This window comes from Leptopilina heterotoma, unplaced genomic scaffold (assembly GCF_015476425.1).
Source record: "Leptopilina heterotoma isolate Lh14 unplaced genomic scaffold, ASM1547642v1 Lhet_186, whole genome shotgun sequence".
Classification (NCBI taxonomy): domain Eukaryota; kingdom Metazoa; phylum Arthropoda; class Insecta; order Hymenoptera; family Figitidae; genus Leptopilina; species Leptopilina heterotoma.
Window position 1 is genome coordinate 1,350,449 of NW_025110905.1, and position 23,065 is coordinate 1,373,513.

Genomic DNA, 23,065 nt, shown 5'->3' on the forward strand with positions numbered 1-23,065 from the left:
TATTGATCCTCAATATAATAATAATCTGCTGAAAGGTCGTTTTAGTCGACCTTATAGGAGTCGACAACTTTTTGGAGTTTATCGCATTGCTCCTCAGAAGACTTAATCTTCTCTTCGGCGGCAACTAATCTCTCTGATAACTCTCGGCGCTCTTGGATCATTAGGAGAATTTCTCTGGAATGCTCTGCAATATCCGTTTTATTAGATGCTGGAGCGCTGACCTTCTCGCGCAGTTTGTTGATGACTTCATTAGTTTTGGTTAACTGTGTAAGGAAGGTGTCGCGCTCGGTGACGATTTTTTCGAAGACCGGTTTTGAGAGCGCAATCAGCCCTGTTGGCGATTCTTCGAATTCGAGTTTCGCCTCTTGAGCCTGTTGTCCCTCAGGAACGGTTGTGTGGTATATGGCCATAATCTCGGAGACAGTGGTTGTGGTTGGAGTGTCGACATTGGTTGAGGGCTCCATTTCGTCTTCTTGAGTCCTGAAAGCGATTTTACAAATTGGTACGCGATCTAAGATTTTTCTTAGCTACTTTTAAATCGTTTACATGATATTTTCCTAGCTTTTTACCATGCGCATCACAGATAACAACTAACACGGGTGACAATTTTTCTTTTATTGTCGCAGGGCCTTTAAAACGTGGTGCCAGTTTGGAACTGTAACCTCGCGCGGCATTTGACAAAGTATTGTTAGGATAGAATACAAGATTTCCAGGTTGGAAATTAATGTCATCCTTTCGATTTTTATTATATACCTTGCCTTGCTTCTTACTAGCTTTAATCATGAATTGTTCAACTTTTGCGCGAAGCGCATCAATATGTTTTAGACGATTTCACCAAGTGTCTATTGTTTCGTCTATAGTAGTGTCAGTATTTGTGTCGCGTGGGGGTTCACCTGTTCGTCTTGGTTCACGAGCAAAATTCAGGAAGGCTGGTGTGACTACGAGAGAAGTGTGAACTGTGGTGTTGTAAGCAAACTGGATATCTTCAAGAAGGATATCCCATTCGCGTTGGTTCTCGCCAAGAAGACTCGTTAACATGGTTTTCAAATTTCGATTCACGCGCTCGACAGGATTGGCCTGAGGATGGTATACGGGTGTTGTCCGTTGTACTGAACCGATTTTTTGTAAAAACGATGTGATATTGCGATTTACGAACTCTGTACCGTTGTCGGTGATGACAATTCTAGGCGCTCCCCAGCGGTTTACAAGAGTGTTTAAGGATTTTACAATCTTGGGACCTACGATATCGAGTGACACTGTTTTCCAAGGTTCCGTAATTTTGCGCGGATAGATTAAGCCTTGTGGGGGTGTATTTTTTGGTTTACATTTGAGGCAAGTCTCGCATTCATTAACGTAACGCTTGATGTCTTCGCGCATACCGGGCCAATAAAAATGATTAATTATCGAAAGATAAGTTTTATTGATACCTTGGTGCGCGGATTGAGTAGTGCAATGATGCTCGGTAATGATCGGTAAAATTTCATTTTCTCTAAGGATCTTTTTCCAGGCGTTATTATCGCCAATGGTTTCTTTAACCATATTTGGTTTATAATAGTATAGCTGATTATTCGAATCAACGTTATACCTTTCGTAGCGCGAGGGGTTTTACGAACTTTTTCTAACATCTGATCGTACCAACTTTGACTTTTAACAGAATTTAGTTCGGTAGCGTGCGTATCGTTAGTATCGTCTTCGTAAAGTCGTGAAAGCGTATCCGGTGCTTTGTTAGTTGTTCCTTTTCGATGTTCAATCTTGACACTGTTTGCGGATAGCTCAAGAGCCCATCGCGCAAGTCTACCTTTTGGGTCTTTGAGACCTTGCAACCAAATTAGGCTGGAATGATCCGTTATTACAGTAAATTCAGCGCATTCTTGCTGTGTCAAGATAGCACCAATACCAGTGTCACTTGCATCGGTATACAAGTAGAATGGTAAACCGGGCCTAGGCGCGACTAAAGTCAAAGCGCTTTTTGAAGATTCTTTAACTTCGTTAAACGCGGCCTCGTGTTCTTCGGTCCAGTTCCAAGGCACCTTTGGACTCGCTAATTTATTTAGCGGTCCTTGCACTTTTGCAATATTGGGCAGGTGTCGATGGTACCAGTTCACTGAACCGTTGAACCGACGTAATTTTTTTCGATTACGAGGAGTTGCTCGTTCGAGGATTGGTTCGACGCGCTTTGCATTTGGTTTTAAACCGTCTTTGTTGAGGATGAAACCTAAATATTCTACCGACGATTTCGCGAAATAAGATTTGTCGCGATTGATAGACAATCCCGCTTCCTGTAGAATGGTAAGGACTACATCGAGAAGCAGAATATGTTCTTCAAAAGTTTTGGATATTATTATCCAATCGTCGAGATACGCGTGAACTTGTTCGCAGTAATGTTCTGGCAGATTTTTAGCGCGAATATGTTCTACAAACTTTTCTTTTAGTCTGTCGGTTAGAGCTTGGAAAGTTGCCGGCGCATTTGTTAGTCCGAAGAGCATTCTGACCCATTCAAATTGTCCACGACCAGGGACAACGAAAGCGGTGTATTCGCGCGACTTCGGGTCAATTGGTATAGCGCGTTCCACACTAGATGCACGACACAACGCGCGTGCCCCCTCTGCTCCATCTACCAAATGCTTTCCCCTCCTCACGTAGGAGAAGTTAGTATTGAAGAGGGGGCACGCACGTCGTGTCGTGCATCTAGTGTGGAATGCGCTTTAGTGGTGGAACACGTCGGTCAGATCAATGGTACTAATAATGTTATCCTCAGATAGCGCATCAAGTATAGTGTCCATTCGTGGCAAAGGGTATGCTGATTTCTTTGTGTTCTTGTTTAACTTTCGGAAATCCATGCATACTCTAGGCCTACCATCTTTACGATAAGTGAGCACCACTGGGCTAGCAAAACGTCCGTTGCTCCTAACAATAAACTTTTTGTCTAAATAAATATCGACTTGATCGTTGATGATTTTATTCGCTTCTAAGCTGCGGCGATACGGTTTTATTTTAAATGGCGTAGGATCGGTGAGCTCGATGACGTGTGTCGTAAGATTTGTAACACCGGTTCCAGAAGTAAATTTCGATAATTTATCATCTAGAAACGCATTTAATTTATTCCTTTGTTCCGGAGATAATTCGATTAATTGGGCCGAATTTAGGAAGCTGCGCGCATTGGAATTGGAGCTTAAAGAGTGACGAGTCGTGGACCCTTTCATGGACCAATAACCTTGGCTTGCGTCAATAGTGACTTGCCAACTAGTTATGAAGTCCATGCCTAAAATGACTGGTGTGGTTAGACCGTCAAGAACAGCAAACCATAATTCACCGTAGCAATTATCTATCTCAATGTCGAATTTTACGGAGTGACGCGGGGCTGCTACGTGATCGCGTTGCGCGAGTTGTACGCCTGCGCGCGTAATTGCATCCTTAATTAGATGGCCGTTAGCTAGATTTTTGATCTTGTCAAAAAGATCGCCTGACATAAAGGTACGATCACTACCCGTGTCAAGAAGCGCTGTTATCATTTTACTACCGATTTTAATGTTTGTTGAAATAGTACAATGCTGTTGAGGCGGTAAGGGCGATTCGTGCCCTTTGTTTACTCTGTGCTTGGTTTCGTCGGTCAATGTGAATAAATTGCTTGACCGGTTTACTAGTGGCAGGGACCTGAGTGAGGATATGCACGCGCCTTTTGTGGGGGTGAAATTTTCTTCAGAGTCAGAGTAATCCGTCTCGGATTCAGAGTAGAAGCAATCATCGTAATCGCTTTCGGAATCACTAGTATCAATCCTACTTGCATGCGCTTTGTTTAGCGTTGATGCTATTTGAGGATTGTACGTTGATTCTTCGGCGATAGGAATGCTTTCTGAACTTGAAAGATTGCTAATTTCGTTTGAATAATTTATTTTTATATTTTTCAGTAAACTAGCGTTGTCATCTAGAGGGGTGTCGCCAGGGAATGTCTCCTGGCATCCTTGTCGTTTTTTGGATGTGGATTATTTTGCGCGTTTTGACCAAAATTTGGTGGAAAGTCCCGATTATAATTTTCGTACCATTGTTGTATAGGATGCTGTGGAGACACAAGCGGTGGTAAGGGAGGTCGCTGGCTTTGAGCATTCTGCTGTTGGTTTTGTGGATAATAAAATGGGAACTGATGATAATAATTTTGGTTGTAACCGTTACTATACCGATTGTTAAAATTTCCACGGCCTCGGTTGTTTCTTCCGCGTTGACTTGTATTGTGGTCATTGTTTCGACGAGATTTGTCGTCTTTACGGCTTTTGTGTGCGGACGATCTACGTTTTTCTCTCCCCTTCCGCGAGGAAGCTGAGCTAGACGAGTGGGAAGAATTAGAAGTAGAGCGGCGGCGCGACCTATGTCTGGAAGTTGTGGTAGAGGAGGGTTTTGGTGCGCTTTTCGGTTTTTCCGATTTATTGGTATTTTTGGTATCGATACTATTTAACTTTTGCTTTAAAGAATCGATTTGTTTCTGATAAATATCGATTTTGTTTGAACTTTGTTCGTAATCTGATTTTGCTTTTTGTTTATTATTTTTCGTTTTTGGTTTTGCTTTTGTTTCTACGTTAGTTTCGGTCTCGGTAGATGTGACGGGAGGAGTTTTAGACTGAGTAGGTTGCGAATCAATTGCGTTCAATTGATTTTTATTGCGCGGATTTCGAGAGCGTTTAGCATCTTGTTCGCGTAATTTGTTCGCTTGTTGCATAAATTCAATCTTTTCTTGATATTTGCGTATCTGGTCTAAAAGTTCTTCATAGGTCGAAAAGTTATCGCGATCGAAATGGGTGATTAGTTCCGAATGTAGGCTTAGATAAATTTTATCAAGCTGGATTTTTTCTGGAACTTTGTTTCGTAATTTATTATAAAGCGCACCGGTTCTAACAACAAAGTGTATTCCTGCTTCATTTTCTTATTGTACCGCACGATGGATTTTGTTTAGGATTTGTGTATCGTCATTTGTATCGCTGAAAGTTTTTCGGAACGATTTAGAAAATTCGGTCCATGTCGTCCATTTATGACGAAACATGTTGAACCATGTGAAAGCTGTGTCGGTTAGAGTTTGTGAGAAAATCGGGAGCGCGTCGTTAGGATCTATCGCTGATGCATTTATTTTTCTTTCGAATTCGTCAAGAAATTCGTTTGCATACTATTTTCCTGGAAATTGTAAGTCCCAAGATTTGATAATCTTGTATAAATTTGGGACGTGGTTTCGTTGCGCATGAGGAGCGTTTGAAACCGTGTTCGTGGAAAGATCAATTAATTCGTGATTATTTGTACAGTAGAATCCCGCTTATCCGACCTTCGCTTATCCGAGCTTCCGGGTTATCCGAGGCACCTGTTGCGCTCTGACCGATCCGCATTATCCGAGGTGCAGCTCGGATAATACGGAAGGTGCCGTGTGCCGCGACTCATGAACACATAAACTTGTTATAACACGATTTGTGTGCTCTACGGTTGCGCGTTGAAAATTAAGTGTTGTCTTAAAAAATCAGTGTGAAAACATTAACATGTCGCAGAAAAGGAAGAAGGTGATGGTGAGTGTGGAGAAGAAGTTGGAAGCGATAAGAAGATTGGATAAAGGTGAAATTATTCGGAAGGTTGCGGACGATTATGGTGTTGGAGAAACCACTGTGGGCGATTGGCGTCGAAATCGATCAGAATTAGAACAATTCAGAATAATATCCGGTAACGCGATGACAAGTCGTAAAACGATGAAACCCGCAGAGTATGATAAAATTGACAAAGGTTTATTTCTATGGTTTACTCAACAGAGAGAAAAAGGATTGCCAGTATCAGGTGAGTACGCTTCATAATCTTCAAGTCAACATTTGTTGAATATCAAAAAATTTGAAGACTTTTATTCAAAATAGTTTTTTCAAAAATTTCTTTTCATTTTTCCTTTTCAGGGACCATTTTACAGGGAAAAGCATTGATGATTGCGAAACAGTTTCCAGATGAAAGTGAGACTTTTACAGCAAGTGTTGGATGGCTGGATAGATGGAAGAAAAGGCACGGTATTCGTCAGTTAAATATCTGTGGTGAAAAAATGTCAGCTAATGAAGGTGAATTGAAAAAATTTAAGGAAGAATTTGAGAAGATTGTAGAGAAAGAAGGATACTCGCGAGATCAAATTTATAACTGCGATGAGACTGGCCTAAATTTTAGGATGATGCCTTCTAAGACATTGGCTTCACGAGAAAAAGCGGCGGCTCCAGGGTATAAAAAGAATAATAAAAGAGTTACCATTTTAGCATGCAGTAACGCGTCCGGAACTCACAAACTTCCACTAATGTGTATCGGGAAATCGGCTAAACCCAGAGCGATTAAACACATTAAACCTGAAGCCTTGCCAGTGTACTATGCACATCAGAAGAGTGCTTGGATGAGCTGTGATCTCTTCCAAAAATGGTTTTTTAATCAATTTGTTCCTTTAGTTGAGAGATTTTTGGAAGAAAAAGGACTTTCTAGAAAAGCGATTCTTTTACTCGACAACGCTCCCTCGCATCCAAACGAGTCAACTCTCAGAAGTGGTAACATAATTGTTAAATTTTTTCCACCAAACGTGACTTCCATTGGACAACCAATGGATCAAGGCGTACTCGAGACGTTTAAACGTCATTACCGACGTTATTTACTTCAAAAAATTCTGGAGAAATGTACCGCCGGAAGTACCCTTAAAGAATGTTTGCTTGAAATAAATATGAAAAGTGTCATTTATTGGTCAGCTCAAGCTTGGGATGCTGTCCGAAGTCTCACACTCGAGAGGTCATGGTAAAAAATCTTGCCTTCTATAAATCAAAATGATGAAATTGTAGACGATGTAGATCTTCATAGCATCATGGAGCAAATTCCTGGTTGCGAAAACGTCGACAGAAACAATACTGAAAAGTGGATTCAAGAGGATGATTGTGAACAGGAACTGACCGACGATGAAATCGCTCATCTCGTGAATTCTGAAGAAGAAATCGCAGTTGAAATAGAAGATATAGAAGTAGAAGAAACTCCAAAAATCAGCCACGCAGAAGGGCTAAATGCCCTTGAATTGGCTCTTAAATATGTTGAGGAACAGCCGGAATGTGATTCAAGTGATATTTTATTGATAAAACGATAGCGAGATATTGCGGCTAAAAAACGAATGAGCAACTTAAAGCAGTGTTCTATTAAAGATTTTATCAAACCTTGTTAGTGACGATTCACATGTTATGTAGAAAAATGCTTTGAACACCAAAGATTAGTTGACGCTCATATTTTTACTTTAATTATATTTTTTCTTTACTTTCTTTTTTATTTTTACCTACTTTTGTGTGCATATTTCATTCTTCCATTCAAAATACATAAAAAATTTTAAAAATTTTAAAATTCTTTATTTCATCCGTGTTATCCGAGTTTTCGCTTATCCGAGGTGCCCCTTCCCCACATTACCTCGGATAAGCGGGACTCTACTGTATTATTGAGGTCTAAAGGCGTTTGATTTATAAAATCCGGGGCTTCAGAGAAACGTAGTGTGCGATTGGCAGAGGGGGCGTGTCGCGACGGTGTTGGAAGCAAGAGTGTGGGTTGGGTTGATGCTGCAGCTGCAGTTGCACTTTGACTTGTAGTCATAGTGCATCCCGTAAACGTAACCGTGTTGGTGGTTTTCGAGATGACGCTCGAATACATGTTGCATTTCATCTTTAAATCTATTAAATTCGAGTGTTTGGTTAGATGTAATTGTTTCGAACCGTGAATAAAATGATTTTAGATGTGTGGTTATGAGAGGTGTGAGTACAGGTTTATGTTTACGACCGCGGCGATTAATTTGTATTTTAGGAAGTGTTCCTGTTGAAGGTTGAAAAGGGTTATCTGTGTGGATGTCCCTTAATGTGTCAGTCGCATTGTCTGTTAAGTTGTTTACTTCGCGAACCGAATCTGTATTGGTGTTAGTATGATGAGTTTCCTCGTCACCGCTAATTATTGGGCTAAGGTTTCCCGCTGGTGAGGGGGGCCTCAGATTTTTGTTGGTGTTAAGGTTTCCCGCAGGTGAGGAGGTCCTTAAATTTTGGTTGTTTGCATCATCTTTGCTTGTTAGGGAAGGAGTTCTCATCATTTTGTTAGATTTGTTAGATGCGTTTCTTTGAGAGCGTGTTTGTATTGTGCTTTTTGTTGGACTTTTCTTTTTAGGGCTTCTTCTTCCCATAGTGCATTTTGTTTTACATTTATATAAAAAAACGAGGTTTCTATTTATTTAAATTAGAGGTTAAATAATAGAAAGAGAGCAAAATGAAGGAAATTGCGAAAATTTAATTAAGTAAATTCTGCCAATCAATGGTTTAATTGTAATCAATTTTGCATTAATTAAATTTCATCAAAAAAATTTTTTATTAATTAATTTTTAATTTAATTTGTTTAATTTAATTTTTAATAAAATTCAATTAATTAATTTTTATTAATTAATTTTTAATTAAATTTTATCAATATAATTTTTAACAAAATTTTATTAATTAATTTTCAATTAAATTTTATCGATTCAATTTTCCCCTTTTTTTAACAAAATTCTATCAACTAATTTTTATTTTAATTAAATTTTATCAATTTAATTTTCAACAAAATTTAATCAATTAATTTTTATTAATCAATTTTTAATTAAACTTTATCAATTTAATTTTTAACAAAATTTCATTGATTAGTTTTTTCTTATTAATTAATTTTTACTAATCAATTTTTAATTAAATTTTGTCAATTTAATTTTTAATAATATTTTATCAATTAATTTTTATTAATTAATTTTCATTAATTAATTTTTTTTTAATAATTGATTTTTAATTTAATTTCATTAATTCAATTTTGTTGACTCAAATTTCAGTTAAATTTTATCAATTAATTTTTATTGATTTAATTTTTGATCAAATTTTGTCAATTCATTTAATTGAACTTTGTTAGTTTGATTTCATTTAATTTTTAATTAAATTCTATTGATTTAATTTTCAACAAAATTTTGTTAATTAATTTTTATCAATTATCAAAATTCAATTATTTATTGTTAATTAAACTTTCAGTTAAACGAAATTAATTTAGTTTTAATTCAAGTTTTATAAATTTGATTTTAATTTAAGAACTATGAATTTTGATTTATTTTCGTGAATTTTGTAGGGAGAAGCAAGGCACAATTGGTAAAGATATAAACACAATTAGTGTTTATTTATTTTTTTTAAGCACTGGAAATTTTCTTATAGTGTAGTAGCGCTTAAGGCTACTTTTGAAACAAAAAGTTTTAAAATGTCACCCACGATAATTGAAATAATAAATTACAAATGTTTAGATTCGAAAATAATAACAGTTGCTACGGATTTTTCTACTAAAACGTAATGCGAAGCAATAATAAGCAGAAAGCTATTGCTTTCTGCTTATTATTGCTTCGCATTAATTAATTCGCAGCGGTGTAAAATTTTCAATATCAATTTTGATTAAAAAATATAAAAGAAATTTTACTACAAATTGTTTTAAAAAAAATTATTTTTTTTGTTTTGCTTTCCGCTAAATCTATTTTGCAGTGCGAGATTGGTGCGAGCGAAAGCAGTGAGAGATCAGAGAAAATTGAGCATGCTTGATTTGGTAAAATTTATTATAATAGATATAATTTTATTAAGCAAAAATAAGCATTATAAAACAGTAATAAGTCAAGGAAATTTGGCTGGTTTTATTTTGATATGACAATTAGCGCGAGAGAATAATTCGAAAAGAGAACTATGTTTTTTCGAAAATAGCAGTGAACTGCTTTTCAGGCGCGGTAAAGGCATATAGTTGTGTGAGTGTCAAGAGAGAGTAGCCCTGGCGTGACTCTACTGCGGCGACGCAAGGGAAACTTTGTATGAAGACTCACACAAAAAGAAATGAATTTTAGGTAATTTTTTTTTAAAATGCAAGTTTTTTACAAAAAAAATCGCGTTGGGCGCCAAAAATGTGGTCACGAAAATTAAGAATTAATATTTTAAATAGAATTAGGGTTTGACTTAATCCGATGGACACAATTTACCGGTCAAAAATCCTTGAAAAATGGAAATGCTGGGAAGACGCTTTTCCTTCGTAAGAGAAGCCAAGAAAAGAGGAGAGAAAAGACGAACTTAATATCCGGACACTGCTAGGCGCTGAATGGATGATTAACTATCACAAACAATTAGTTAATAAAATACACTAATATACGAAAATTATACACAATCTTTATTCCAATCAAGAAACTAAATTTACAAAAAAGAGAACGCAAGGGCTCTTTACAAAATCGAGGTTCGCACCAATCTGAAGATGCGTAGCGCCGGTTATACAAACATGTGCTTTCGTCGTCTGCTCTCTTGCAGCGACGCGCGTGGCGCCTGGTGGCTATGATTGGTACAGTGCGCAATTTCAATTTGCGCGCGTAATATTAATAATAAGATTGTTAAAGATTATTGGATTTAATAATTCGGGAAGTGGCAACGATTACCCTTAAAAGAAAGAAAACGATTATGATCGTTACATATTTTCAATACAATTTTAATAAAATATCTCGAAAGGATTTAATTTCTTTTTAAAAAATTGAGTAAAACTCCTTAAGAGGAGGTTCCTATTGCGGCAGTCAAAAAAATTGATTTTTTTTATTGTATTTTTTAAAAGCTACACGGATAAAAATGGTGCTGAGTTTCTAGTAAAAGTTCCTATGGAATAGTAATACGTAATTCTACTTTTATATTAAAAATTACTATTCATAGTAAAATGTACTTCGCATGAAGTAAATATTACTATTTCTGGTAGTAAAAATTACTAATAGAAATTATTACATTAGTCACTTTTAAAAATTTCTTTAAGAATTTTAATTTTTACATCGTCATTGTAAATTTTATTAAATTTTATATTACTTTTTACATTCAATATGTTGTAAATATTACTCGTAGAAATTCTACTAATTACTTCTGCAAGAAACAACTTTTACTATTGAAGAGCGAACTTTTTACTCGAAAAAGTAGTAATTCGTACCACTACTACTATAGACCTGTGTGTGTGATGACGTCACTACTGTCATGCCCAGCGATCGTAGCCTGACGTCAAAGTCATTAAGATTACTATACTCCAAAGTTTTATATATTAAAATCTGCAATTCTAGCTTTGCATAAAATTATTTATACCATTTATTGAAATAATTCTTTTTTATTTTGTACAAAATTAGAATAAAAAATCTAATTATAATAATCTAATAATTTAATAATTAAATTAAGTAATTTTAAATTAATAATACTGTCGTTTATTATTATTATTATTATTATTATTATTATTATTATTATTATTATTATTATTATTATTATTATTATTATTTTTTTTTTTTTTGCTTAGGGACTTTTGGGAAATCTGCCTACAGATACCTTGGATTCCGCACTCCAAGGTTATGTGGGGTTGGTATGATAAAAAAAAAAATGTATATAAAAAAAAGAAAAATAAATAAATGTTATAATAAATTTAACAAACTGGCGACCTACTACCAGCCCGACCCACTAAAACCCGTAACCCTTCTTTCGGAGCCCTTTACCCTCCCTCGGAACTGTCGTAAGACTTTAGCCTCGCTTCTTTGCGGATCAGGCCCTTGCTTGGTCTTAATTCCTCATCCAAGGAACTTGTTTCTTTAGAAAAGAGAAACATTTCTTCCCTTTCCCTCGCCAAAAGATCTGCTGGCGGGACACTTGCAAGGACCTGCACAGCACTCGTAGATACCGTCTTATATGCAGAGATGATACGCGTTGTTATCGATCTCTGCGCCGACAGTATCTTTTCACAGATGGTAACACATCTTTTGCTCCTCAGGGATGGGGCCCATGCTGGTGCTGCGTAGAGCATTTTAGCATGGGCGACACTCGCCACCAGTCTTCTTTTTTGTTCACGGGGTCCGCCAACATTTGGCATTAACCGTGAAAGATTAGCCGCACACTCGATCGCCTTATTCGACGCCGTAGCCATGTGGTGGTGGAAGTTTAACCTTCCATCCAACTCAACACCAAGGTATTTAATTTGTTTACTCCACTTGACCTCGAATCCGTCTATCACGTTTCGTGGGAGCTCATAACCACGTCTGTCTGTGACCAGCAGTGCCTCGGTCTTTTCCAGGGCCATTTCAAGACCTCTGGTATCCAGCCAGCTTTTTGCTAGTCGCAGACATTCGTTCACCAATGTCCCAAGAGCCTCCTCACTCTCGGCAGTGCACACAAACAACGCGTCGTCCGCAAAGCCGATGATCACCGCACCTTCGGGCAGATCCATCCGCAGAAAATCATCATAAGATACATTCCATACAAAAGGACCCACCCTCGAGCCTTGAGGAGCCCCACGCTGCATCTCTTCCCTGAGAGTGCAGGTGTCTCCCTCATATATAACCCACCTGTCGCTAAGATAATTATCCATTATCCGCAACAAGTAGGACGGCAACTTTTTCTTTTTCATCGACTCGATGAGATCTTTCCATCTTGCGGAATTAAACGCGTTGCGTATGTCAATTGCTACCAACGCGCAGAAGCTCTTCTTTTTTCCTGGTCGCAACTTGTTTTTTCCTGCTTTGGCTATGTCCACAACTGCCTGGATGGCATCAACTGTGGACTTGCCTTTACGGAAACCAAATTGGTGATCCGATAGACTATTCTCTCCGGTCAAGTGGCTTTGCATTCTCTGCAGAACCATATCCTCTAGAAGTTTACCCATCGTATCTAGCAGGCATATAGGCCTGTACGATGAAACCTTACCTAGAGGTTTATCACCTTTCCTTAGGAGGACTAACCTCTGTCGCTTCCAGTCGCGGAAGAACTCTCCTCTCTTAAGGCAAAGATTGAAGCATCGAAGCAGAATCTGGGGTGAAGTGTCGATTACCAACTTTAGGATCTCGTTACTTATCCCATCGATTCCAGGCGCCTTGCCTGTTTTCAATCTTTTGCCTGCTTTTTGCAGTTCACTAAGTGTGAAGAGTTCTTCCTCTTCGACTTTGCAAAAACTCCAGCCCCTTCTAAGGTATGGCTCCGCAGGAGGAAACAAAGAACTTATTATCTTTCTGACCCAATCGGGATTGTCCAGGCCGGGGGTCTTTTGCCTCGTCACTAATTTCTTAGTTATGATTTTAAAAGCCAGACCCCATGGGTCCTTATCGACTTCCTCGATTAGGTCCTTCCAGCTACGGCGTCGCGACTTGCGGATCTCTTTCTTGAGGTCCTTTTTCGCCTCCTTGAAAGCCTCTTTCAGCAAGGGATCTCCCTTAGATCGGGTATATGTCCTTCTTGCTTTGAGGCATTCTTTTCTCAAGGAGGCCAGCTTTTCTGACCACCAGTGCAAGGATTTTTTCCTTGGAAAGGCTCCTTTGCGACGTGGCATCGACGCATTGCAAGCGGTGAAGATTATATTTCGCACCGCTCGCACCTCTCCATTTAGACTTTTCGGCCTCCTCACCCAACCAGAATCCTCAATTAAGATAGATTCTTCTAGGGACCGGCTGAACTTCTCCTTGTTGAGTTTCTTAATGTTCCACGAGGAGGTTTTGCGACTAGGAGCATCCTGTCTTTTTCCTCCTCGTGTGTCTCCCATCGAGACTGAGAACTCAATGTACTGGTGGTCACTTGCGGTATATTCCTCAGAGACCCGCCAGTCGATTATGCGGCTAAATATATTAGACGATGCGATCGTTAGATCTATAATCGATCCGATCGCACCTCGTCTAAACGTCCATGTTTTTCCCCGGTTTACAACTAATAAATCGTTCTTGGAGATCATTTCTCCAATCAGAATTATTCTCTTGTCGAGCCTCGTCTCTCCCCACTCTGGCGACTTTGCATTAAAATCGCCAGTGATGATGACATCCAGCTTGGATTCTATGAGGCTCGATTCTAGGTCTTCTATATTGGCTTCGAAGGTGGTCAGCGGGTCGTTGGGTGAGAAGTAGCAGCTATACATACGTATATTAGCCACCTCTATCCACACAAACCCGCTGCTTGTCTCCAAGAACTTGTCAACCCGCAATTCTGGGTTGCACAGCTTGATGGCGGCTCTCTTCGCCTTATCCTGATACCAAGGTGCGAGGTTGCTTCCTTGATACTGCTCACTGCAGAACAGGATATCGACCTCATTTTCCCTAGCTGTTTGCATCAGGAGCACCTGTGCATCCTTACTTGTATGCAGGTTGACTTGAAGGAGCTTTAGGGATTTGCCCTTTTAAGTTTCTCCAGTTCCTCCTTGTAAACCGGGCAGGAAATTCTTCCAGGGATATGGTTGACTTCCGTTTTTCCCAAATCTGTACACGTAATGCACTTTGGCTTGTCGCCAGTACAACTCTTGGCGAAATGTCCCGCTTCGCCGCATCTCCGACAGTTTTTTGTTCTGTCGGGGCCCTTGCAAATTCGGGTCACGTGTCCATAGGCTAGGCACTTTTGACATCTTGTCACTTCTAAGTGTGTTCGGATGGATGCGTTTATCCAACCAATACGCACTTTGCCTAGCTTAAGCAGACTCTTGCTGTCCGTTTCACTCAAGCGTACTAGTGCCACTTTCGTACCTCCAAAACGTGTCAGAAGTCGGCAAGTCACATCTAACTCGGGCTTTTGCAACTTCTGCTTTAAGACGGTTAAAACGTCCTCTTCTGAAGTTGTTTCGTCAAGTTCCCGAATTTCGAGGGTCTTTTTACTGACAAGAGCCGTAACCTCGGCCTTGTCCTGAAGAACGGAGGTAAGATTCTAAGCGAACTTTGAAGTTTCACCCCCCTTTTTTACCACAACGAGAACCTCCTTTTTAAGAGTTCTCCTAATTTTCACAATCTCTGTGCCAGTTTCCTCTGGATTTACCGAAGTTGTTGCCAGCTTTATAAGATCATAGTAGGTCTCTGGATTCCGGGCCGAAATTTTTATTGCCTCCGTTGTTCTAATTTTGGGGGGGCGCTTCTGAAGTCACTCCCTCTCCTCCGCTTTTTTCAAGGCCTTTCTCTTACGGGCATTCCGTTTCCTATTGGAGACGGTTTCAAAGTCTTTTTCGTTTTCAGGCTTATTTTCCACAGTTGCCTCCGAATAAGAAGCAACCTTGGCCGAAGCAGCCTTACTCACCTCCGTCTCCATAACAGTAGGGTTTGGCTTGGTCTCCTTGCTCTTAACCCTCTTACCCTTGGGAGTGGTCACAGTAGAATCAGTCTCCGGACCTTCATACTCTCTAGGGCGCTTCTTTGGGTCGATGGGCTTGCTCTCGCCAGATGTGGCGTGAGACATCGATCTAGGAATTTCAGGATTCGACTCTGGTTTGCTTGGGCTAATGAAGGGCCTAGGTATAAAACGCAGGTTACTGCGAAGCACCTCGTGCACCTTCCCCAATTCCACCATTCCATCCTGAACATCCTTGCTAATGTTTATTTGTTTCCTGCAAGCACGCCACATGCTGTCAAGTATTTTTGGGATCAGATCGACCTGTTCTAAAACATTTTCTTCGAATCTGCTAAGTCCCACATCCTCAGAATTTTTGCTTTGCTCCCTCCAAAATCCTTGGAGCCGTCTGCACCGACTACCGGGGCTTCAACCCGATCAGAATCGGTGACGGGATTACCCTCATTTGAGGTACCCGCTTGGAGTATAATATCTAAATTTTTGTCCATTTCATTTTTTTTTATTCTTTTTATTCTTTGTCCCGTGTCGATTATTATTATTATTATTATTATCATTAATGTTTATATTTTAATTCAGTAGCTTATGTAAATAAATATAGTAAAATTACAGTAATGTTAAAGTAAATTTTTCAGAGCAAAATTAATTTAAAATTACAGTAATATTACACGAACATGTAAAGTAAATGAAAATGGCTGTGAAATGCATATCTACACGGAAAAAAAAGTACGTGAATCCTTCCTTGACAGTGCTTGACTTTTGGATAGGACACAAAATACAAGGCTGTTGCATATACTTTTTATTAGAAAATATAAGAAAGTCCTAGAATTATTCTAGTACTAGTATGGGCGATACGGGAAAAAAAAGTACGTGAATCTTTTTTTGTCAATCGAAAAAAACATTTTTTTCGAATAGTTGGTGTTTTTTGAGTAAGAAAATCATAGTTTTAATTTTTTTCCCTCGTGCAGTTTTTCTGTAGCTTCAAATTTTGCATTTTCGAGGTGCGACGTCACTTAAACATACTTGTAGGAAAATTAGCTTGTCAAAATATAATAAATGGGGTATGATTAGAAAGGTTATTAAATTACCTTTCGATCCATAGGTCACATAATAAAATTTAACGAAAATTGAGAGAGTTACAATCGATTAAAGATCAAATTTCATGACAATTTTGATGATTTTTAGACATTTGAGTAACTTCTACTATTTTTTTCTACATCAAACAAGAAAAAATATTTAGGTTTTAATTTTTTTATTGATAGACTATATGATTACAAAAATTTTGAGCCCTTGTGGACCTCGATTGGATTAAAAATGACAATTCTACACTAAATTTAGTGAACGAAACTACTTTCTTCATTTTTAGTATCCCTTAAACATTTGCAGCGAAAATTCAAGTAACAAAATTTAGCTAAGCGCTAAAGTTACTAAAATCACTAATCAAGGGTTTCTGAAGTCGTAGATTTCGAATCCAATGTTAGTTTTTCAAATTTCAAAATGGCGGATCCAATATGGCGGACAAGTTGAACTCACCGGCGTCCTGAGCAATGAGTAACATTATTTTTTAGATGCGCCATAATGGCCGCCATTTTGCATTTTTTTGAAAATAAAATATATGTCTTAAAAGTTCAAGAATGTATCTTTATTTAGAAGAAAAACTACATCGCTAAGTCATAGCCGTTCCTCGCAAAAAATTGTTAAAGTTTGTGTTTATTTTGACCTCGGCAATGAGAACCTCCCCTTAAAACAATTCAATTATTTCCAAAAATTTTGATACAATTTTTTATATAACAATTCAATTATTTTCAATACAATTTTAACTAGATTCCTCAAAAGATTTTTAATTATCTTCGAAACTATTTAGATACTTTTCTTTAGATTTGTGAGATTAAAGACTACTTTTTCATTTTTTTTTTGAGAATTTACACTACTTTAAATCAGCTAATAATTCAAATAAAAAAATGTTAATAAAATTCTTCGAAGGAATTTAATAATTATCAAACATTTTAATAAAAACTTGTCGCATAAATTCAATTTATAAAAAAATTTATAAAATTATCTTAAAGAAATTAATTATTTTTAATAATTTGGATGAAATTTGTTCATTAGAATTCAATAATTTTTAATTGTAAATAAATTCCTCGATTGAATCCAATTATCCATTTTCAAAATTTTTGATAACAATTTCTTCAAAGAATTTATTATTTTCAAAAATTTTAATAAAATCCTTCCCAGGAATTCAATTATTTTCACAAATGATAAAATTTTTTGAAGGAATTCAATTATTCAAAGATGAAAATAATATTTTCTATTTATGAAAATTTTTCTATTTTCAAATGTTGAATGAAAAAGACGTCTTTTAGACATCTTAAAGACATCTAATGGCCAAGACATAGAACATGTATAGGACGTCTTTAAGACGTCTTAAAGTCGTCTTTTTGTACAAGTCCAAAAGACGTCAGCAAAAAGACATCCTTAGGACGTTTTTTGAACAAGTGTGCCCACTGGGGTAGGGAAGGTGACTAAAATACATGCGCACCCGGTAAGAAGCGTAGAATTGAAAAGAATTCAAAAGTTGTATTCTTCTTAATAGGCGAATTTACCTCGGAGCTCTATTCCACGGGAACCACCAAAATTTCAAAAAAATATATTATTCTGAATTGACTTTACAAAAATATGAAACGCGCATTCAAAAGAATCAGAATCTACAGCAAATCATTAGAAATTTCTATTCCACTGAATTGACTCACTACCACTCAAGATTCCACTAGAAAGTGAGGTTAGGTTTTAAAACTTGACGTTAAACATTGAACATATGAAAATTCCTTTCAGTAAGAGCATTTTATATTTTATCGTAAGCACTTTGCGTTTTTTAACCATATTTTCACTAGTTTTAATATTTAATTTTAGTTTAGCACTGAAATTACAATGAAATTCACACGACGCGAAACATAACTGTCACTGCGTTTTATTTTAAGACAATAACTAGAGAAGCTCCTACAGACAATTGGAAAGATTAGGCTTTTCCAAATTGTTTGTCAAAAGTTGTATTCCTTTTAATGCGCTTCTAAAATTCGAAGCAGTCTATTGAGAAAAATAAACATTTCAGATTTACTCGTCGAACATTCTATTCTTTTGAATTGACTACCTAGAATCGTTAGAAGTCAATCCAGTCAATTCAAAAGAATAGAACTCTATATTTTTTTCAAGAACTTTTAATACCACAAAACTTTGCGCATTAAGAAAAATAGAAAATTTGGATTCTTTTCTATCTGCAAATCTACGTGAGCAATAGAGAAGAATTGATTTTTCTAAAATTTTTATGGTTCCCGTCTTTGTTTTTAACTTTTAACATTGAGTTTTGTGGGAATTGAGTACATTTTCAAACATATTTACTCACCACAAAGTACTTAACATTAAGAAATTAATAAAACATTTTTTAATACGAGATAGATATATAATGGATAAATATCTGTTAAAAAAGTGTCATTAGGTACCTGTGAGAGTTGCAATAAATTAATTTGTAAACAAATTTCATGTTTTATACAGTATAGGGGAGAGTGGAGCAAGACGGGGTAGCGGGTAAGACGGGGTACCGGCCTTATTTAACAAACGAATTAACCAATCGCGATTATATTTTACATAATACTGCACCGAGACGATAGTTTCTTGTTTACAAAACCTAAAAGCCATGAGAACAAATCTTTTATCTGTTTTACTAAAAAAAACTGTTTTTGACGATTTTCTTGTCATTTTTTCACTTTTTTTAGGAGGTGTTTATTACTTAATAATAACAGTTAATGAACTGTATAAATTTTTTTCTAACTGTTAAGGGTTACAGAAGAAGGGAAGCATATTATGTTTTTTTTTGTTGAATCGTAAATTGTAGTAATTAATCGTTTTACTCAATTTCGTAGGTGCGGGCAAGATGGGGTAGGGGAGAGTGGGGCAAGACGGGGTTCACAAATTAAGAAAAAAAAGAGAAATAAGAGAAGTTAAGAAAACTACTAAAATCAAGACTGTATAAAATAAGAGTGACCAAAAAGAAAAAAGCTTGCCAGGTTAAATCATCAATTAGCGATGGTAAAGTGGAAAATACACCTTGTCTCTATTGTAATGGTTATTATTTAGACTTAAATTAAGGCTAGGCTGCTTTTTTTTGTCTGCGGCCAATGGGCTCACTGCAGTTATGCATGAAGATGAAGATGCAAGGTTGCTTTCTTGAGTACCCCATCTTACCCCTACAGGTACCCCATCTTACCCGGTGGGGCAAGATGGGAAGATTTGCAATTTTTTCAATATTATTAATTATAAGCTTTTTTAAGTAACACATGGCCTTTGTACGCCTTTTTTACAAAATACTGATTCCCAAAGATGATAATTAAAAATAATAATAAAGTATATATTCGATAATTTTCGTTTTTTTGCGCTTTAAACCTTAAGTACCCCGTCCTGCCCCAGTCTCCCCTATTGAACAGCTGTTTAAACATCTGGAAACATTGCACACAATTTTCTACTCAAAACTAAATGTAAACAAGTCATACCAAGCATTTGCAACACGACTAAAGAAATACTGTGTTGCCAGACGTTTCAAAGTACCAAGCAAGTCAAATTACAAAATAATGGATTTTGTTTTGATTAGTTCAGTCAAGAGATAGAAAAACTTTATATATATATTAATTATACATCAGAAGAATTATTTTATTGAAGTATTCTTCCTTCTTTGTCAAAACATTGACACCGAGATTTATTGATAGTCATGATATAAGTCGAGGTATAAGCCGTCCATAAACCACGAGGACAATTTTTTATTAATTTTTGACCCTCCCCCCATCCATGGATCACAAATTTTTACTTTATGCAATTGACCTTAATTTTGTCACTCGGTAGTTTTTAGGGACGCTGATTACGAATTTGATGTAAGTTTTCATAAATTTAAAATGGTTTATTCAATATGGCAGAATTTTCTTTTAAATTTATGCAATTGACCTTAATTTTGTTACTCGAGAATTCTAATACCAGTCAGTTAGCTGTAAATGTCATAGGAGCGCTCACTAACAATTATTTTAGCACTTGCGTCGATTCACGACCAGCGAGCGTGTATAGAAATTTTTTTTAAATTTCTCTTTTCCATATTATATTAGTTATTTGAAATTTTGAAAACAAACATCGTATTCGTAATCAGCGACCCTAAACACCACCGAGTGACAAAATTAAGATTAATTGCATAAAGTAAACATTCTGTTCCATATTAGATCCGCCATTTTGATTTATGGGAAACTAAAATCGAATTCGTAATCAGCAACCACAAAAATTCGCGTGTGACAAAATTAAGGTCAATTGCATAAATTTAAAAAATTTTTTGGTCTATATATTAAACTCGCTATCTTGAATTTCTTAAAAATAACATTAAATTAGTAATCAGCGACCCCAAAAGCCTTCGAGTAGGAAAACTTAAGCGAATTTAATTACATTTTGGTATTTTAAAAAATAGTGCCACCCCTTTCAAAGTTTCCTTCATATTTTAGGCCATATTTGGTCCGCCATCTATAAATTTTACATTCTAATTTACTTTTTTTAAAAGTATACAATTTTTGTGCCTCTATGGATGAGAATTGAATATTATTCACGCACGTTTAACTCCTTAGCAGTGTAGTCAAAATAAAGTTTTCGTGTCACAACTGTGCTAAATTTTTTTTTCTTTTAATACCAAATATCATTATATTTTATGTTTTTAGGGTTACTGAATCCAAATATTTGGATGGGTAAATGGGTAAAAAAATAACCAAACTTGAAAAAATGGAATTTCTTTTGTTTTTAAAATTAAAACCGCTATATTTAATTTTTGTTTTAAACGAAATTCTTTTTTTCACACCGGAATCGAAAAGAGCACACTCAATACCTATAAGAAACATACTTGCGGTATAAAATATAATCCGTTTTATTCATAAAAGTATAGGTTGAATTTGCGCAAAGAATTTTCTTATTTCAGGCGTTAATGGGTTAATCATTAAAATAAAATTATAATATTTGGGGAGAGTGGGACAAACCGTCCAGATGTCAATATCTCCATAATGGCGAGATTGTCAAAACTGTTGTTTAGAATTTCAAAACAACCATGTGTAGTATACCTTATTTTTAAACTAACATTTATTCTTAAAATGAGCATATGGGGCAAACAGCAATAATTTCAATATAAGTTAAAATTTGACTGGTTTTTTTCTTAAATTATTCTTTTCATGTAAATAGTAATTTTTTCTATAATTATTGAAATACCAGATTTTCTGTCTTGGTAGTTAAGACTTGCAATGCAGATATCAAATTTTCTTGCACCTTCTTTCTTCTTTTCTGGACGTTTCGAGGAACCATGGCTACTTTTTTCGTAATTCGATGACGTTGTCGCAAAAGGTTGAATTGGTGCACTAGTATCTTTTTATAAAAAAGTTTGCAATCTTATAATCGATTCAGTCGAAATATAAAATAAATGAACTAAAAAGAGTTGTAAAAATGAAAAGGTTTTTTTATTTTAAGTAAATTAAAAATTTCTTCACTTATAATAAATTCTTAATTCCCTAAAAATTCATGTCGGGAAACATGTTTTTTTATAATTTTCTCATTACCAGGAATTTTCGGTTTTCATTAATTAATCGATAATTTAACTGTTAGATTTCATTGGTTCTTTAGAAAAATGAAAAGGGCCCATTTTGTCGGTCATATGCAAAAAAAATCCTTATTTTAAAAATGGAGGTGTAATTGTATAATTGTCGAAATGAAAATTTGAATATTGCATCAAATTTTTCATAATAAAGACTGTCAAAAAATTTTCAATAAGATTAATATCTATTCTTTTTCTTCAAATGACACAATAAAATTGTAACTAATCATTAATCTTGTAAAAATATTATATTAAGCAACAAGGGTATAAATTTGAAACAAGGGCCATTATTTTCATTTATTTTCTAAACAAGGGCCATTTGTTTGACCGTATGAAAATGGCGATTTTTTTTCCAAGGACAAAAAACAGCTGGCCCCATGCTTTTTTTGCCCAAGGTAAAAAAAGCCGCCATTTTCATACAAGTCGAACAAGTGAATGACTTTTATTCCCTGTCGTCAGCTATCTAAAAGCGCCATTTTTGTGCATGTGGAATAAAAAAAGTTTTCAGGGAAATTGAGAAAATTGAGACTTTTTTCGACTTACTTTAAAAGATTGCCACTTTTTCGTCTTTTCCTTCAAACTTAAAACATAAAGATACCACAATTTTTAGCAAAAAAACGCAAGTTATTTTGATTTTGATAATGCGAAAAGTAACTACCCAGGCAGAAAAGTTGGAGATGTGCCAGCACTAACAATCGGCATGGTACCGAACCGGTTGTAAAGTCGGACTTATGCCGGTACCGGCAAAAGGTACCGGGCCGGATATGAAATAAATACCGGCCCAGTACCGGCCCGGTGGTAAATGTGGATTTGTACCGGTACTGTGTACCGGGCCGGTTGATAAAAAATATCTGGCCCAGCACCGGCCCGGTACTATAATTTACTTCTGTTTTTATACCGCCGAAGAAGATTTGCCGGTGATAATTTTTTTTACCGGCCCAGCACCGGCGTAGCACCGGCCCGGTACTGTCATTTCGCTCTGTTTTATACCGCCGAAGGAGATTTGCCGGTGATAATATTTTTACTGGCCCAGCACCGGCCCGGTACTGTCATTTCGCTCTGTTTTATACCGCCGGAGGAGATTTGCCGGTGATAATATTTTTATTGGCCCAGCAACGGCCCGATACTATAATTTAGTTCTGTTTTTATACCGCCAAAGAAGATTTGCCGGTGATAATATTTGAGCCAGCCCAGCACCCGCCCAGCACAAAAATTTACTTAATACTTTCTACTGGCACAGAAGTTTTGCCGACAAAAATATTATTACTGGCCCAGTGTCGTCCCGGTT

General features: G+C 36.5%; 2 protein-coding genes across 3 annotated transcripts in view; both read left to right on the forward strand.

Annotated features, from left to right (window-relative positions):
• LOC122500441 (inositol polyphosphate 5-phosphatase E) overlaps positions 1-23,065 on the forward strand; it is a 154,892-nt gene that overhangs the window by 24,013 nt on the left and 107,814 nt on the right. The gene's annotated exons all lie outside the window — the stretch shown is intronic.
• Positions 5,514-7,572, forward strand: LOC122500443 (jerky protein homolog-like). The gene is made up of 2 exons (XM_043609370.1): positions 5,514-5,802; positions 5,913-7,572. The coding sequence occupies exons 1-2, from the start codon at positions 5,514-5,516 to the stop codon at positions 6,779-6,781; spliced, it is 1,158 nt and encodes a 385-aa protein (XP_043465305.1). The 3' UTR covers positions 6,782-7,572.

Bases quoted from the DNA above. Each gene is read 5' to 3' on its own strand.
- LOC122500443 (XM_043609370.1), top strand. From the start codon at position 5,514: ATGTCGCAGAAAAGGAAGAAGGTGATGGTGAGTGTGGAGAAGAAGTTG. The intron at 5,803-5,912 runs GTGAGTACGCTT...TTTCCTTTTCAG, and splicing joins AAAAGGATTGCCAGTATCAG to GGACCATTTTACAGGGAAAA.